This window comes from Spermophilus citellus (genome assembly GCF_964194105.1).
Source record: "Spermophilus citellus genome assembly, chromosome: 11".
Classification (NCBI taxonomy): Eukaryota; Metazoa; Chordata; class Mammalia; order Rodentia; family Sciuridae; genus Spermophilus; species Spermophilus citellus.
Window position 1 is genome coordinate 81291271 of NC_138192.1, and position 20047 is coordinate 81311317.

At 36.5% G+C, this 20047-nt stretch overlaps 1 protein-coding gene across 13 annotated transcripts in view; it reads left to right on the top strand.

The window, feature by feature from the left end:
- The window catches only part of OSBPL6 (oxysterol binding protein like 6), a 204386-nt gene that overhangs the window by 126788 nt on the left and 57551 nt on the right, over positions 1–20047 (top strand). For all 13 annotated transcript variants that reach the window (XM_081260893.1, XM_081260896.1, XM_081260888.1 and 10 more), the window contains 2 exons: positions 1189–1436; positions 18404–18496. In XM_081260893.1, coding sequence (XP_081117019.1) covers positions 1335–1436; positions 18404–18496 — 195 coding nt within the window. In that variant the 5' untranslated portion in view covers positions 1189–1334. The remainder of the gene's footprint in view (positions 1–1188; positions 1437–18403; positions 18497–20047) is intronic.

Here is a 20047-nt window from a genome sequence, read left to right on the forward strand (position 1 = left end):
ATTAAATCCATTCATGACAACAGAGTCCTCATGGCCTGAATACCTCCTTTTAGGTACCACCTTTCAGTACTGTTGCCTTGGGGATTAGGTCCAACACAGGCACTTTGGGGGACACACTCAGCTCATAACAGCCACCAAGGCTGCCAGGGCCCTGCAGGACTGACCTTCACCTGCCATTGACCATCACATCACCATCATATCAGTGTGCTGTAACCACACTGGCAACCACTCATTCCTTGATTGTGCCATGCTGGACAACCAGGTACCTACTTAACTCATCCTTTGGATCTCAGCTCTGATTTCAATCTGTAGATACTTGTGAGCAATTTGTTTGAGAGTCACAGGTAGCCATGCTGTAGTTTTGAAGTACAAATATCTGTGGATATGTGTTGTGTTAGTCATTTTCCCATCATTAAAACAAAATACACCAGAAACTTAACCTATAAAGGAAAAAGGTTTGTTTTGGCTCATAGTGTTAGGTTCCCATCCACGATCAGTCAGACCTATTGCTTTTAATCCTCTGGTGGGGATGCATATGGCTGAACAAAGTGCTTAACCTCATGGTCAGGAAGCAAAAGAGAAAGAAGAAGGGCATGTCTGCAATGACCTAAGGACCTCTCATGAGGTCCCACCTCCTACAGGTTCTACCATCTCCTCTAGTGCCATCCTGAGGACCAAAACCTGTAACACATGTGCTTTTGAGAGACATACAACATTCAAACTATATAATGTGCATTTGTCTTTCACAAATGCTGAATCAGAGTAGGCACATAATGTATCAACCCCTTTATAAATGACTGTTTTGTGTTGGATTTAACTGTGACATATATGATATGGCCAAACTAAACAAAACACAAAATGGACTGAGCTATTATAATCTATTCTGTAAAGTCATTAAAATTACTGAGGAAGAAGCTGGTGTACTTTGGCAGTAGGGTCTAGAATATAAAAATTATAATCTGCCTTAAAGAGAATGGAAGAGAAGAATGTGACTTTAGCAGAATAATTTATTCCCATTTCCTTGTTGACAGGCCTTCATTACAATGAACACTTTTATCCTCCACCTTAAAATCCTATTTCCTATTGCGTCAAAGTTCTTTCTCTTACTAATACAGAATATTTTTACTAATTGTAGTGATTTAAATTTATTTTTTTTAATTACTTAATGAAACTTTGTTGTGCTTTCAGGTGGTTTGGACAACCTCAGTATTTGCCTGCTGTCTCCTAGTCAACCATGCTTCATGAAATGGAATGAAGCTGAAAAATCACCTGCTTTTTTGTGAATCTGAAGGAAGATTGGGATGATCTCAAGTAACTAGACTCTAACTGCAGCGATGAGTTCAGACGAGAAGGGTGTGTCGCCTGCTCATAAAACATCCACTCCAACCCATAGAAGTGCCTCCTCTTCAACATCCTCCCAGAGGGACAGTAGGCAGGTAAGAGAAGACTAGAAAGTGCATTTTGTTGTTTTATATAAGTATACTATCCTTAGGATTGGATGGGATTGCTGATTAATTCCAAATTTTTTGTGAAGTCTTTCATTCCACAAGAAACTCATTGTTTTCTATGAATACGTCTGATGATGTCATGAAGCTCCTTCTCTTGCTTTTTGTCATTTAAGACCCTTTTTTTAAAGGGAAATTGCATGGAAATGAAGGGAGACCCTCATTGCTATACAAAATTACATATAAGAGGTTGTGAGGGGAATGGGAAAATAAACAAGGAGAGAAATGAATTACAGTAGATGGGGTAGAGAGAGAAGATGGGAGGGGAGGGGAGGGGGGATAGTAGGGGATAGGAAAGGTAGCAGAATACAACAATTACTAATAGGGCATTATGTAAAATTGTGGATGTGTAACCGACATGATTCTGCAATCTGCATTTGGGGTAAAATTGGGGGTTCATAACCCACTTCAATCTAATGTATGAAATATGATATGTCAAGAGCTTTGTAATGTTGTGAACAACCAATAAAAAAAAAAGAAAACAACAATCAAAAAAAAAAAAGACCCTTTTTTTAGAATGCAGACTACAGAGCCCCTAGGAGGCCCTCTGTTGTCTTCTTGTTGTCTATACCTTCACAGAGATCTTGCTATTTGCTCTCTTTCTTCAATCTTGAAGGTGGAAGAGGCTCTATGAACCCACAGATGACCTCTTTCTCTAAAGCTCTCACTGTCTGCCAAGTTCTAACCTCTGTTTGGTGTTCTATGGAATCTGGTAGATTCAGGAATTTGGTTACAAATGAAATTGTAATATCAGTCAATGAGAATGCAACAATTTTTAAAGACAACAGAGAAAGTAAACTGTCCTTGCTTGATTATGGTAGAAAACATCCTTTGTCCCATTTGAGGCAATTGCTTAGGTTATTTTTATTTACAGAGTCATTTCATTACTATTTTCATGACTTCTCTGCTGCCAGGGTTTTATGGGGATTGATCCTATGAATTCTGTTCATTGTCACAACAGTGTTGTTTTAGCTGGCACAGATCCGAGAATAAATATTTTCCATTATTGTCTTGTGAGAGTATTTTAGTTGTGTAACTAGAAATTCAAGTTAACATTTTATGAAAACTTTCCATCAGGACAACTTTCAGTTAGTGAATATTCTTGCAGAATCTCTAATCCCCATCCCAATTTACATGTTCAAAGCATATTTTCTAGAAGTGTCTGTATCAGTTACTAATAGTCCATTGTATATGTGGATTTTGTATAACCAGTTCAGATGTGAATTCATTCCTCTAGATAGTGGGAATGCATGTGGGGGTGCTGTTAAAGTAGCTGTCAGTTTCAAACCCTCCCAGCACTCCTCCTTCCATGGCTAGAAAGAAGTTCCAGGAGAAACTGTAAGCATTGGAGATTCTTTATATCTTTCAGAAGTGCTAAGGCAGTTATTTCTACTACGGAGTCTTGGGGCATTTATGACAGTGGTGTCTTTTGTTGCTGAGCTCAGAGGACACCTGTATTCTGTTACTTAGAAGCAATTGTAGCATTAACTGAATCTGTGATTACACATAGTTATATTAGTTATTACACTGCATTTGTAGAGCCAAAGAAAGTTAGAGTATCATGAATTGAAAACACTTGTATATTAAATAGCCACTGCATATTAAGACGTTTTCTAGGTTTGCAAATCCAGTCGACCCTTCACCCTGTTCTTTCTTGTTATGCCTTCTCCATTTTTCCCTTGTCCTGGTCATATACATTGAGAGGCTTTTTAAGCAGCATGATCTTCCTGGCTGCTACAGGAAGAAAATAATTGATGCAGCTCACCCTGGAGACCTCGTAAATGGAAAAGACTGATGGCTGCTGTTATTGATCTGCCTGTTGCACCTGCTCCAGGGTCACCATACAAAACAGGAGGAAGAACCAAGACTTTTGTCTGCCAAAGGGAGCACAAACATGGAATGTGTGACTCCTGAGTGCTTGTGAGTGGAAAGTTTGAGGATGGGATGGGAAAGAAAGTAGCCCTTAATTTATTATCCTAAATTTAGACAAAAGACAGTGTGCAAATAGTTTTTTTTTTTTAAGGAGAAAATTTACTTTCTTTCCTGTTTGTCTCAGCAGCTGGAAACTCTCTCAAATACTTTCTCTTCTGGTTCCTTCCTGACTCCTGTTTTGTATCTGCCCATTTCCCCCAAGGAGGAGAATAATAAGAAAGAATAATTACAGTTCTGTTTTTCTTTCTCTGCCTCAATCACTACCTAAAACTCAGGATGAACTTACTGAGCTCCAGGTGATCCTGTGATGTGCTGTGGATCAATGCTGTATCTTTCTCCTTTGCTTCTCCCATTGATCCTTTCTTCCTCTATTATATCACCATTTCCTTTGTTCCCACTGTCAGCTCCTGAGCCCAGACTCATCATGCCTTCCCAGGGTCTACAAGCATTCTTGCCTCACCATCCCCTCTTGATCTTATCATTTCACATTTCCTGAATATGGCAGGTTCATGTTCAAATATATAATTATTTATACAGTTACCTATACAAGTATCCCATGACCACCATGATCTGGTCCAGTCTTATATCCCATTTTCCCCCTAACCGGCACAATTTTGTCTGCTCATGGTTCTTGAGCCTGTCCCATCTCCATCTCTGCCATGTCCTTCCTTCATGGAATTCCCACTGCCCTTCTGGCTGCTTGATGCCTCCCTCTGCATCAAGGACCAGCTCATGTGATACTTCCACTTGCCACTCAAACTCACATTACCTTCTCCCTTTTCTGAACTTCCATAGAACCTTTTCAGGAGATTTGACATTTTTGTATTGTTTACACATCTTTTTATGTATTGATCTCCTCAATTATTTGGGAGCTCTTTTTTACAGCTTATATACTCTTATTCTTCAGAGACAAGCTTTTTTTGCACCTCAATGTGTGTGTGTGTGTGTGTGTGTGTGTGTGTGTGTGTTGCTGGGGATTGAATCCAGAGCTTTGTATGTGCTAGGCATGTGCTCTACCACTGAGCTGTATCCCCAGCCCTGCACCTCAACTGTTTTAATATACCCTGGAGGATATTTTTAAAGACCTGCAACAATGTCTTTTTATTGCAAAATTTCCATTCCAGATTTATTTGTCCTCTCTTCTTCCTTCCTCATGGATAAATAAAACAAAGAACATCTGTGCACAGTAGTGGTTGGCTATCCTTCCTGCTAAGTTACTTAACACAGCAGCGGAAAAAGGAAGAGAAGTTGGGACATGAAGTGACTCAGTGCCCCTGTGATTTCACTAAATGTTTCTTCACCAGTGATAGGGTCAAGACTCCACTTAGCATTTAACAAGCTAGAAGACGTCAGTAATTGTTCCACTTATGGTTTACTCAAGTCTAAACATAAATGTTAGGACATCTAACAAAATTGTGTGTGTGTGATCAAATGACTTACAAGCCACAATAAATATATACACCATGAAATCTTCAAAGAGGTTATGAAGGAGCTGATTAGACCTCTAGTACTTACCCTTAAGCTAGCATTCCCCAAAGTCATTACCAAGTCACATCTCTTCAGAGGTATGAAGAGTTCTCCTGTCAAGTAGATTGAAAAACGCTAAACAAAATCTCTTTTGTAATGTGCATTAAAAAATTAAGGACAATGATAAGTGCTGAAGTAAGACCTTTCTTTAATTGAACTCTTCTAGAATTTAGTAGATTATGAAACCTTTTTTTTTTCCTCTAAGATTTGGTTGTTAAAAATCCAGATTTTTCTTGCTACTAAAAACTAAAATAAAGATCAGTAGAGTGGATGGAAGGACATGGGGAGGGGGGAGGAGAGGGCAAGAGAAAGTACTGGGGACTGAATTAGAGCAAATTACATTTTATACTTTTATAATTATGTCAAAATGAATCCTAATGTTTATATAACTAAAAAGAAGCAATAAAAAAATTGAAAGAACCTAAGGGCCTGCAGCCCATATCCTTAATGGGCAGTACAAGTCTGGGCTACATCAGTAATTTACTTTCTGATAGGCCACAGTTCTCACCTGTCCTTATTGATTTCAATGCTTATTTATGTTGACTACCTGGGTCCATAAAACATTTGGACTTGTGAACCCTGATCCTGGATGTCAGTAGATCCATCATGGTAATATTTAACTTATCCAGGGAAATCTCCACTTGGGTGTTAGGAAGACATCTCACACTTAATGTGTCTAAGATTGAACTCTTAGTTTTCCTCTCCTGTCTGCTCCCTTCCAGTTTTCACTCTCAATAAATGACAACTCTGTTCTTTCAGTTGGTGTGCCCCCAAGCCCAGGAATCATCCTTTGTTTATATATTTCACAGTCTGTTTCCAAACCACCAGAAAATCCTATAGATTTTATCTTCAGGATATACCCAGATTCTTACTGCTCCATACCACCTCCTCCCCTACCACCCTGCTCTGAGCCACCATAATTTTTCACCTGTACTATTGCTGTAGTTTTCTACCTGGTCTCCCTGCTTCTACCCTTGCCCAACATGCAGATCATTTTTTATGGAGCAGAATATTCCTTTCAAAATGTTAAGTCAGATCAAACTACTTCTCTGTACAAAGCCTCCAGTAACTTCCCATCTGTCTCCAAATAATAACTGAATTGTTGACTGCTGTCATTTCTAACCTGGTTTGCCTAACTCTGATTCCCATGTTCCCTTTCAGTTGGCTCTCTCCAATATGCTCCTCAGATATGCCAAACATGTTCCCACCTCAGGACCTTTGCATTTTTGCTCCCCTCTCCTAGCTTGGTTTTCCTCCAGCCATCCCTGGCTTGCCCATACACTTAAGCAAGTTTTCAAATGTACTCTCTTTGGGAAGCCTGCCCTGCTCTCCCTAAATGTCCTCATCACTCACTATCTGCTTTGCTGAGTTTATTTTACTCAAAGCACTAATCACCACTGGTATGGTATATCTCTGGTTATATATTTCTTTCTCTGTTTATGTCTTACTTACTGAGAATGTAAGTAAGTTCCACGAAAACAAGGTTTTATTTATTCAATAATGTATCCCTAGCCCCTTGTACTCATGCTGTGTGTATGGTGAGCATGCATTTGAATAAGTGAATGAAGAGTTGGCATGGAGGGGAGATTATAAACCAGGCTCCAGATGCCTGGATAGCTGTGGAGGAATTATCATGCAATCAAGAGATGACAGCAAGAAGGGAAAGTGGTAGAGCAGAGAGTTCCAAGTCTCACAGTGCTGGATTGGGGGAGTAGAAGGATTATCCCCAGGTCGCAGAAGGGAGCTGATAGCTCAGACTCTTCCACCTGCCTGACAGTGTGTGTGGGTGGGGGGTGGGGGGACAAATGACTGAGGTGTGTGAAGGAAATGGTGTCAGACAAAAGCAAAGATTTGGGAGCATTCTGCACATATGTGAAGAATATTGGTAAGAGTGGGAGGTTATCTATTTTTAAAACTGGGGTTATTGTTGCCTAGTCAATCATGGTACTTATCTTATGGTAATGGTTTATAATAGGGTCATTATGTTTGTGACCCCTTGACTGCATTTTGTTTTTATGATTATTTTTATACTTTCATATTTTGGAGAATTTTTTTAAAAATATAATGCCTGAGATCACCCTGTGAAGACAATTTCAGGAGTTCTGAGTTCAGGTCCAAAAATTTGCATTTTGAAAAACAAGACTTGCATTTGAAGCAATTATTATTTTTTATTTGTATTATCATTGAGACATACCAGAAAATCAGATGCAGTGGCACTATGAATGTAGGGATTGGAATGCATAATTTCTAGATGATGGCGCCTACTCTGAGTGAATTATCACAGTGCCACCAGATTAGGTCTTATAAATCCTTGAGTCAGTCTTTTTTGTTACATAAATCAAAAGAGAAATGCCAGCCATTCTTTATAATTATTTAGAGTTTGCTGAAGCTCAGAGATCATAAAATAAAGTATATTTTAAGGAAAAAAAATTATAAATAAGATTAATTTTGGTGATTAATCTTCTTGCCAGTTTTTAATCCAGTATCATGATCAGTCCTTAACAATTACAGAAGATTTTGAGTAAGTGGGTATCCAGAATTTTTCCTATATCTGATCAAGAGCAACTCATTTCAAAACCAACAGTGGCCTATTCAGTTAATGCCCACTGATAGCATGTGAAGGCTATCCCAAGAAGGGATTCCATGGGACTGTCGGCTGGCGTAACCTGACTGGTAACAGGATCACCTGGTCTGATAACAGCAGCATCTTCTGTACATGCCATTTGCATTATAAGAGAAACTGTGCCTCGAAAACCAGAGAGTAAAAAATGTTCCTTGTTACCATCTATACCTTATGAACAAGATTTTCATGACAAGTTTTTATGACAAACAGTTTAAATATATCTCTCAGCATATCTGTGAACTGAGTGGGATGATGCCCCCGGAGCATCATCTTCAAATAGCTTTGTTAAATGAAATTACCAAATTGCTGCTCTGAAACAGGGTCTCTCTCTGCTGAATCTGAAACTTATTTCCATCTTTGCATTGTGTGAAATATAATGTTCTCTCAAATTAAAAACAGGTTCTAATTTTTAGAGAAAAAAATTCAAGCATCTTTGATTTGATACCTAACCTCCAATTTAAATCACCTCCAATCTTATTGGTGAGGAGCAATAGAACTTAAATTCTTCATACTATATAGAATTCCAGTGGACCTGCATGTTTGCAGGTTGACCCTGAACCCAGCTGTCATAAAAATACTGACCTGATCTGAAAATCTAAATCTTTTGGTTCCAAGTATTTTTAAGTTCTTGAGTTGCTTCTGATTTCAGTTTAATCTTTTTGAGATCCTATCTATTCCATGGAACTAACTTTTTAGGACTTGGATTCAATGTCAATAGGAAAATAACAACTGATGGCAAAATTTCACACTGTGACATTTTGTGATTTAGATGCATTTTTCAAATTGGGTATTCTGAGAAGTCTAAATATTAAATGGCAATGTTCATGAACAAGCTGATAGTACAATACCAGCAACATCTAATATTTCATTAACACTCACTATGAAAAGTTGGCACTCTCTGCACCTTTTTCAGAGAACTAAACTATAGCCAAAAGAGGTGAAATATCTTGCCCATAGCTACTGAGCAGTGAAGATAGGATTTGTTCCCTAGAGCCCTGTTTTTGGAGCTCCTATTCTTGGGCTTTCCATTGGTTGATCTGTTGTAAACCTAGTCAAGTTTGATGTCCAGGGGAGAGCCTTCTGTGTACTCGTAAGTGAACTTCGTAAGTCAGCATTTGTCAATCACTTCTGAGTTATGTTTGCCTCCTCATTTTTCCCATAGCAATGATAGTGATTTTTCATAAGCTCATTGACCTGGGAAACTACAAACCAAATGGCATGTAGACCAAAATGTTTATAATTATCATGGAGTGCTGGTATCATATGTGAATTTTATGTTATCTGTGCTTTTCTGAATTTTCTGTGTTTTTTACTACATGTATTGCTTTTGGAATGAGAAGTGTTGATCATTTGTTTACTGAAAACTTCTATAACCCTTTTTCATTAAAGGCAATGAGCACCCCACAGCTTTCTTTGTTTTCCCTATCATTTGAGGATCCCTGTCGCTGGGTGTTTACAGTATGTGTTCAGTGCATGTCGAATGTGCTAAAATTGAGACCACTGGAAAGAAATTTGCCACCTGGCACTAAGATGCTCATTGCATCATTCTGGTGTGAGAATCTATTCATTGCTTTCACTGGTGTGCTAGACAGTGTCCTTTGGCTCTCTAAGCCTGCCTGTATCAGTTCTTCACCTTGTACTAGGTTAGTTTGGAGGAGCATTTTTATAGGAACAAATCTGTTTCTTGGATTCAAGATTAATAGTTAGCCTATTAGATTCTCAGGCATAACACCAAGTGGATGGAACCACAGTATAATCTGATAATGAACCCCAGAGGGTCTCTCATTCTGTAGGTTGTTGATGAGGCCTGAGAATCTTCATTACAGAAGTGCCCAGGAGACCGTTATTCACTGGGGTTTGGAAATATTGCTTTTACAGAATACATTTGTAGGTGTTTCATTAGGACTATAAAAACATTACAGGACCAAAAGTCTATAAAACTACTTTTTTTAAAAATTTTATTTTTAACTGAAACAAATAGAAAATTTTACTTTCCTCTTAGACTATAAAATACTCTCATACAGCTAAAGGGAAACTTCTTAGAATATTGTGTATTTCATATGTCAAGTGCCAGACTTCTTTACCTCAAATCCAATAAAGATATAATTTTGTAAAATTTATTATAACCAGCATTGGTGTGGTTTCAGGGAAATGAGCAGTTCATGTGCAACTGCTAAGCATTTTAATTGATTTTGCTTTTTTGAAGGGAGATTTAGCAATGTGTCTAAGTCTTTAATAAAGTAATATCATACATCAAACAACTAAATCAGCCTCTAAAAATTATATTCTAGAACATAATTAAAGACACATGTAAATATTTCTGTGTAGAAATTTTTATCAAAGTAGTCTTCTAGTAGTAAAAAATTAGAAGTTGTCTAATGTTCAACAGAGATGTTTAAATAACCTCTATCATAACTGTGCCGTGAAATATTGCATAACTGCTAGAAGTGTTTTTGAAGATTATTTAATGCTGTGGGGAAAATTATATATTGTTAATTTTTTAAAAGTTTATTAAATTGAAAAATAGTATAATTCCAGTTTTATTTTTAAGAATTGAGTATGGGGTTGAGGTTGTGGCTCAGTGGTAGAGTGCTTGCCTAGTATACATAAGGCACTGGGTTCGATCCTCAGCACCACATAAATATAAAATAAAGATATTGTGTCAACCTAAAACAAAAAAAAATTTTTTAAAGAATTGAGTGTTTATATGTGTTCAAAAAAAAAGATGAAAAAATATACCAAGATATTAAGTTTATTGCTTTATTGAAGATGATTTTAAGGTCTTCTTTTTTACTGTTTTCCCCCCAAAATTTCTGCAATGAATATGTACATGGGACTTTTAAGGTTGTATTTGTAATTTAATTTTGTGTGTGTGTGTCTTTGAAACAATATTTGAAATAGAATAATAAAGTGGAAAGCCCTAACTTCACAAGTGTAAGGTAAAAAATTAACTGAATATGAAGTACATGCCACACAAGACCTTGGCACAAATTTCTAAAACCCCTTTGAGGTGCTGAGGCATCGGCTGGGCCACCTTTGTACTCTTTACAACTTGCATCTAATCTCATGGTCATTGAATCATGCCTGAGCAGGAACTTAGACACCGTAGATATTACAGCAAATATGTATTCATTCTGTCATTCGTCAAATATTTATGAGTACATAAGACATACCATACATGTACATGCTCTGAGTTTGCAAGGGGGATTAAAATAGTCTGATCCTGCCTCAAATGTACATACATAAAGGTTAACAGATTTTTCTTGCTTGTCTTGTTAGCAAAATGTTGTGAATGATTATTATGCTGAAAATCTTTTTGTATTCTGGGTAATTGTGAAATCCTTGTGGAAAATCGCAAATTATATTTAATATTCTTTTCAACTCACAGGGACTGTTCTCCAGCCTTTTAAATTAACTCTATGTGTTCTATAGCCTTTGCTCCTGAAAGGGACTAATATTTGTGCACATTATTTGCTATTTGTAATTTCTGTTGCTCTGGTTTCCATTGGTTGTGTTTGCTGTCAGATTTTAAAAATACAGTGTAAGGAATGAGTTTACCAGTTAGTTCTGGTTCTGGTTCTGCCTAAAAACAACCATGGGAATTAAAAAGCTATTTATTTCTACTCCTTCATATTCAAGATCACTGCATTATTTCACAGCTATTGATGGAGCCCTTGATGAATTCAAATGGTATTTTTTATAAGGAAAGTTTTCCAAAAAGAGACCGATAAATATGGAGCTATAGACGTTGGTTTGTTATAACCTTCCCATTTCTGTGCAAGAAGAATCAAGACTGTGATTACTTTGTTTTTTCCCTTCAGGTTTTCCCAGGTGTGCTATGTAGACTTTCTCTATCTAATAATTCTATAATTTTCTACTTTAATTTTAGCAGAGCTTATATGGAAGCTTACAGTTATTGCTCTTCTGCTATCTTTCAGTGAAGGCAAGATTATTGTTGTAGAGTGAATAGTTGGATTACTACCTTTCTAGCCATGGCCTTTTAGGTTCAATGATTTTAATATTTTATGCTACTGCAAAGAAAAATAATTATTGAATGGATTTATTAAGACAACAGCATACATCTCCTACGCATCCTCCACCACAGGTGTTCAGATGAATGCAGAATCCTGTTGCCACCACTGCCATTGCTTTCCCATTTGTGTATACCTGGTACATCTGTCTCCACTCACATTGACAGCTCTTTCAGTCAATTCTGATGTGTAGTTCACAAGGTGGCGCTGATCACAGGTACTGGGTTGACTGGATAAAGAGATGGCCACTTAGTGTGTGGATTCACCCCTTGCAAAAGGGCTCCTTGTAGAGTGTTTATAGGCATATTTCTGTGGCAATAGGAATATGTAAGGTTTCTAGACATTTATTCATATAGTATTGACAGATGGATAGTAGGTACCCTTCATTGAGTGTCTGCTGTCTACCAGCCTCTAAGCAATACTGTACATACACTGAGAGCCCACTCTGTGACTTGCAATGATTTATAAGGGAGCTATTTTATCCCCATTTTATATACAGAGGACACTGAGAATGAGAGAGGTTAACAGTTTGTCTAAATCACGTAGTAAATAAAATGAGATTTGGTATGCTGGTCTGTGTGACTGCGAATCTTAATTCCTTTCTGTACATTGTGTACTGTGTCCCTAAGGTAAAAGCTAGATGATTTACTCTTAGTTCTTGAAAATTAACTGAAAATTAACCTCAAGGTAGCTCAAAGTTAGCAAAAAAAAAAAAAATTAACTTTGGGGTATTAAAATACTTAAAGGGTTCTATAATCTTTTCCTTTTTGTTTTACTCGTTTCTACCTCTCCATACCCAGAGAAGGTTGTGGTAGGGTGTGCCTGGTGATGTGTTCATTTAGTGTTGAGGACCTATATGAAATTGCTGTGGTTTTTGTCAATTTACCTTAGTGTTGACTTCAGTAGAAGACAATATTTGAAAGCTTGGACTTTAGAATGAAATCTTGACTGACATTCACTCACTGATTTTGTGCTCCCTGAGCTTCTCTATACCTCATGGTTCAATCGGCCATGAAGTATACTTAACTGTCACTGTTCAACAGCTAGATATGGAGATGTTATGAAATAGTCCATGTAAAGCATAGAGGCAGGGATAAAGTACTGAATAAATACTAACTGCTATCATCACTATCACCAGTATCCTATGAAGCTTAATAGTATCACTGAAATAGTATTGCTGTGTTAAAATTAGCTGTAACTGGAAGAAAGACAAGCCTAATAACCAAAAGCTTGAAAAAACTACTTTAGACGTTTCTAAAGTATTTCAGATACTTTTCTTTGAAAATATTTTGTGTAATTTGCGAACATAAAAGCAGCTCATATAAGACAGGTGAACAGTATTGGTGAAGTTAACATTCACAGAGCAGTAGTCCAATTTTCTTACTGTCCTAAACTTGTATGAAAAGTGAGTCTATATAGAAACTTTTAGCTACAGCCTAAAATATTTCTAGCAATTCCTTTATACCTCTAAAATGAAATCAAAGTAAATAAATGACAAGAAGCCCTGTTCGGCATATCTTCTGGAGTCATGTTCCTCTGCAACTGAACCGCTCAGCTATCATTAAGGGTCTCATTGTCTGTTTACCACTTTGATACTGAGGAAGCAGGACTACAATTATGTTGGCAGATTTCCACCCGCTACTCAGGAGCTTTGAGACCAGCAGACGCGAACCCAGGGGATATACTTTCATCAAGTTACAGAGCTGCAGTAAAGTATGTGTTCTAGACTCCTCATCTGAGCTAAATATGCATCAATTTCCTCTGAGCAAGGGGAACAAAGGGTGGGTAAGTACTTCCACCTTGCCTGTGTGGTCTAAGTTCCTTTAAAAACTGACCTGAAAATTAAGTTATAATTGTAGTACTAAAAGGAAATTTGATTTTAAAAGAATAATGACTGTGTTTATGTAACCCCTTATTTAACTTGCTTATATAACGTGTATAACACCTTCAAGGTGATGGCATGTGTTTCCAAGTCACTGTGAAGGAATATGAAAATAGCCATCTTATGACAAAAAGCACAAAAAACTTACAGCACAAATTATTATCTTAAAGGAAGCCATAGGCAAAGAACTAATTTTTTAACTGTAGATGTTGCAAATTCTAATGTAACTTGTTCCCCATTGACCAGTCAGAGGTATAAATTAAATAAGTGCTCTGTGGTTAATCCACTAGATTTTTCATTTTTAAAAGTTGGGTTCTTTAAATGTTTTCAAAAGTTTTATCCAATAGGAGCTATGCTAATTTTTATAATGTCAAAATAAGCTAGATGGTAGTTTCGTGTCCAATCATGTATTAATGATGTTAAGAGATTGTTCTCTACAGATTAATCAGAAAACACCAAAAAGGTTAACAAATAACATACAGTGGGAAGAGTCTTGTCTGGATGTGTTGTGGGTAAAAGAGATGGGGTACCACAATGAAGGTGAGCCGGACGGTCCCTCCTCTGAGGGCACCAGTCTGAATGGTGTTTGAGACTCAGTATATTAACTTTTCTTTATAGCTGCTGATATTAAAAATACAACATTCAAGGGCTGGGTTTGTGGCTCAGTGGCAAAGCACTTGCCTAGTACGTGTGAGGCACTGGGTTTGATTCTCAGCACTGCATATAAATAAATAAAGGTCCATCAATGACATAAAAAATAAAATAAAAATTTTTAAAAACACAGCTTTCATCTACTTAGGTATTTCATTTAAAATAATGAGCAGCCAAGTATGTGATTACATAGCTTTAGGTATATGTATTTAGTTTAAAGAACCATGAGTTTTAAGCCATTCAAGGCAATTGGTTGGTTTTATTATTATTACTATTGTTGTTATTATTATTATTATTATTATTATTATTATTATTGGATAGATAATGATGATTAAATTCTAATAGTATACAAATATAAGACTGACAAACTTATGGAAGAGCTATTGGTTTGTTATAATACTGGAGGTTTTTTAGAAGCTGTTTGTTACAATAATGAAAATCAGCTGGTAGTTTTATAAATTGTGCTTTAATATATATACATACACACAGTTGTTAATAAAAATACTAATTCACTTTATTATAGCTCAGTAAATGTTTTTAGATTCTCTGTGCTTTGGCAAATGAACATGTGGGGCTTATATTTTTCACTCAGTCTTAATATGCACTGTATTATACTATATTTGAAATGAATACACCTCTTCTTTCCTTCCATAATATAAACTATTTTGCATATTCAAGTGGAGAAGAAAGTAATATTGTGTGCTTTGTGCTAGGTACTGGGGTATGTATCTTGCAGATATCAGTCCTGGTTAACATGGTTATTAACCCTTCTGATCTGCAACATTTTGGCAACATTTTAAGAATTCCCCAGCATCTATAGATGTAGAATTCACATTTATCACACTTCAAATATACAAATTTGATTTCTATGTCTGTGTCTTGATTTGGAAATTAGGGGACTTAGTCCCCCACGTGCCCCCCACCCCAGCCAAATTGCTTAAGTTAATCCTTAATTCCCTGCCTACGTAGTTGCTAAGGTCCAGTTTTGCTTTTCTTACTTTGTGTGTGTGTGTGTGTGTGTGTGTGTGTATGTGTATGTGTGTGTGTGTGTGTGTGTGTGTGTGTGTGTGTGTGTGTGTCAGGGAGCAAGGGAGTTGAAGAGGGAGGTGAATTGGTGATATAAGTGTGTTTTATTACCCAGCAACCTACAAGTATGGGAAAGGAGAGAATCCTTAATGAGAAGCTCAGACCAAACATACCATCTGGAAAAACTAAAATGAGCTAAAGCAGTAGCCATGTAGGACAGGGTGAATGCATGGTTTATAAAAATATGTTTAGCATTATTTGGTCTTTTGTCTGAGAAGACTCTTTCTAGAACATAAGCATCACAAGAACAGTTCTCTCATCTTAGTTCTCTGTCACCCTGTCATCTGTGTCTGGCTCAGTGCACCGCAGTACCAATAATGACTAATTATTTAAATGAACAAATGAGTGAATGAATGAATGAATGGCTCATTTCACTGACATTGTCAGATCTTTTGATTTATTATATTTATTTTACTGGAATTTTTGTTGGTGATCTATTAGAAAGTGAGTGAACTTGCTACTAAATGTGTGTAGACTTATAAATAGTTCTAACTCTTGATTTTTAAAAAAATGGAAGTGTTGGTGAAAATGTGGGGGGAAAGGTACACTCATACATTGCTGGTGGAACTGCAAGTTGATGTAGCCAGTCTAGAAAGCAGTATGGAGAATCCTTGGAAAACTGGGAAAGGAACCATCATTTAACCCAGCTATCCCTCTCCTCGGTCCATAACCAAAAGACTTAAAAACAGCATACTGCAGGGACACAGCCACATCAATGTCTATTGCAGCACAATTCACAATAGCTAAACTGTGGAACCAACTTAGATGCCCTTCAGCTGATGAATGGATAAAGAAACTGTGGTATATATATACAATGGAATATTATTCAGCAATAAAAGAGAATAAAATTATGGCATTTGCAGGTAAATGGATGGAGCTGGGGAATATAATGCTAAGTGAAGTTAGCCAATCCCAAAAAACCAAATGCCGAATGTTTTCTCTGATATAAGGAGGCTTATTCATAGTGGGGTTAAGAGGGAGAGCATGGGAGGATTATGTGAACTCTAGATACAGTAAAGGGGTGGGAGGGGGAGGGAGGGAGATGGGGGTAGGAAAGATGTTGGAATAAGATGGACATTATTAACCTAATTACATGTAGGAAGACACAAATTGTATGAATATACTTTGAGATATGAAAAATTGTGCTCTATATGTGTTATATCAAGTGTAATGCATTCTACTGTCATATTTAACAAATTGGAATAAAATAAATAAATTAAAAGAAAATGGTATCTGTCCAAGATCTGAACAAATCCCCAGTTTATCATTCATAGCACATCTTTGTTTTTGCCTCTTCCATGAAAGACATCCACACAAATATGAATACTCAGCCATATTTTAAGTTTCTCTTTGATAATTCAAGTAAACCTGGAAATGGAAAGATCAGAGTCTCAGCTAATACTTACATTGTCCTTGCATGCTGTGACTGTCAGATTAGGAATTCTTGCTAATATCTGGTCTCAAAATACCTCTTCTTATTTTTTCTGCTTCTGCACAAATGAGAGAAAGAGGAACAATTCTTCAACCTTTCACATCACTTATTTTCTTCCTATTAAATGTTTTAACAAGTACATGCAGGTAGGATACATAAAATGTATAGCCTCTTATTTTCAAGGTAATAAAATTAACCAAAATCTTGAAGATTATAAAGAAATTAGGATAATTTGGCTTTTGTCAAAGTTTTCTTCTTGAAAAAAAAACAAATATTAATCTAAAATCTTTCTAGTGATAATCCAAAAATGGAGACTTTGATAAAATAAAATATAAGTCCTGTTCATTGAAACAGTGAGGTGTAATTACCAAAGTGGTAATGTCACATTTCATTTTCAGCCTAAACTGAATATTCATGGAGTTTCTCTGGTGCCTTTCGGATCTGTCTCTCCCAAAGAAAGTGCTTATTTTTTTCCAAATATACAAATAGTACATATTTTTTTAAAAAGACTTTTTAACCTGAAAGCTATTAAGAAAAATTTTAAATCATCTGTAATTCTGCCACCTTTGTTCAGCTACCACTAGCATCCTGGAATAAATTTTAATTGTAATATATACAAAATCATCATATTCCACATACTAGATGTGGCTTGATTTTTCAGTTGATAGACATCAAGGTTATTTTTTCCTTATCAGTAAATATAGGTCCATATTGCCATTTTGGTATTTTCTTTTAAGTCTCTACTATTCCCATATCAATTAGATTTTTCTACTCTAATAAATAAGGCTTTTGTAAACGTACCTATTCTTTGCATAGTTCTCTACTTATTTCTTTAGGGTAAAGACCTTGAGCCAGGCACAGTGGCACATGCCTATAGTCAGTCCCAACAGGGCAACATAATGAGACTCTGTCTCAAAAAAATAAAAAGGCAGCTGGGGGAGTGCTAGACCAATGAGGCATATACTTCTTTTAACAAAGGCCCTCTTTAGGGAAACCAAACCCAGTTAATATTCCCTTTCTTTCAAACCTGGTCCATTCTCGAATCTAGTAAAAAAAATAAAAGCTGATTTTTTAGTTTTCATATTTTTTTAATACATCTGGGGCTAAACATCATTTCTAACATTCCACATGATTTGCCTGTTCACATACCTTGCTTTTTTTTCTTTTGGAATATTGTTTTACTAATTTAATTTTCTTTTGCCAATCTAGATGTTCTTTGTAGGCTTTGTAAAAGCATCTACTTTTATTATAGTTAATAAACTATTTTCTTCCCTTGCATTTTTATAAGAAACTCTAGGTACGAAAGAATATTGAGGCTCTGGACTTTTTAACTTAGACCTTTTTCTTAGTCTGTTGCCATTTTCTGTTGGAGAGAAGGGCAAATATTTCAATGTGAGACTAATTAGTCTGAATGGTAAATGTGCCATTCTCATAAAGTTGCTCATATGTCAGACGTCCTCGTTACTGTGTGTGATTTCAAGTTTTTTCGTACTCTGAATGCCTAAGATTAAAACCAGCATTGCAGCAGAAGTTCAGCAGTAGGTCCATGAGGAGAAGACAGAATCTTGTGCAAACATATTTTTTCTGATGTTTGCTGTTACCTTTGGTCTCTAAGATAATTGCCACTTAAAGCATCACTTATTGTTTGCACTGTGAGGTGTGTGTTTTCACACCCAGGACCACAAATATGAAGAATGAGTGGTCTAACTGAGCTCTATTTCTGTTCACTTTCAGAGTATCCACATCTTGGAGAGAACAGCGTCCTCTAGCACCGAGCCCTCTGTAAGTCGGCAGTTGCTAGAACCGGAGCCCATCCCCCTCTCCAAGGTCAGTGATGATATGTGGTTCCTTACTCAGATGGCCTGATGCTGGGACCAAATGAACTGTGAATGACTGTTACACCTGACTCACCCAGAGGTGGCTGTGACAGCAATTACAGGGTATCCCTTCCTTTTCTTTCTGTCCGCAGTACAATCTCTGCTTTCGGTTAGGAGAAAGTAGAGGAAAATATATATTACTTGGATTTGCAGGGTTGCTTACAAAGGTTCAAAATTCTCTTTAAAAGAAGAAGGAAAGAGAAACTACTGCTATTCCCCATTGGAGAGAGAAGGAAATATATCTGTGCTGAGCTAATGACAAAAAAGAAAAAAGAAAAAATCACAGGGTCCAACAATAATAATAACAGTTACCGTGATAGCCCACATACTGCACACCAGGCACTATGCTAAGTGCTTAGATACATTATACCATTTAATGTAATTCTTATCAACAGCTTCAGGCAATGTCGATAGGTGTTACATTTTACAAATACAGAAACTGAGTTAGTAACTTGCCCAAAGTTATAAATAAAGGAAGGAAAGAAAAGAAAAACTCTTAAATAGCAGAGCAGAAATTCAGAGTTATATTTGCCCAACTCTACAACCAGTGCTCTCCAGCTGTACAGGGATTTTCAAGGTAAAACAGTCCCTACATGGAGGGGCTGTGGCACATTCTGAGATCTGTTTTCCTTCCCATGTCTGGTCTTCCTAGCAGGAGGCTCTGGGAGGACTTTGCAGATATTAAGACCTTTTCTGTTTTGTGGGAGCTAGAGTCCCTCCCCCTTCAGCCTGCTTTCTCTCAGACTAGAAAAACATCTAAATTCATTTATGTCTAAAATGCAAAAATCATTTAAGGAAATAGCATCTATTCCTACCCACCGCTCCCTAAGAGGTTCATTGAACTGGCTCCCTTATCGAGAAAGCTAAAAATAGAATGCATTCAGATTTGGAATTCAGATATAAAAATAGCATTTTAGCTCTAAATATGGTCAACTTCTAGATATAGTATAGCCAATCCTTCCACTTTGCTTTTTCTATATTAAATAACCCTTTAAGAAAAGAACACATTACTACCCTAGTGTTATTGTGTGTGTGTGTGTGTGTGTGTATATATATATATATATATATATTTCTACCACTTTATACTTTAAAGACATTACAAGTTACAAAGTTTGTTCAGAGAGGAGTAAAACTCTAAGCTAAAGAAAGAGGGGAGTTATCAAACTATAAAAATAATTTGGAAATAAAAAGTGACTTCCATTCAGACAGCAATTAGAGAATGCATACTTGGTAAATATAATTCATATATCTCTTTGAAACATCACCACTCTCATAATTAGCAAAAAGAAAGGAAAGAAATAATTAGCATAAAGGAAGTAAAGAAAAAATAAATATGAGACACTGGGAAAGGCGGCTAATATTAATTAAACACCTATTTTGTAGAGGTACTGGAGTAGAACAAAGATTCTTTCATCAGCCACCAGCTCATTGAAGTAGGTAGTAATATTCTCATTTTGCTGATAATTAGCATAATTTCTCAGGGATAAATACCTCAACTTGG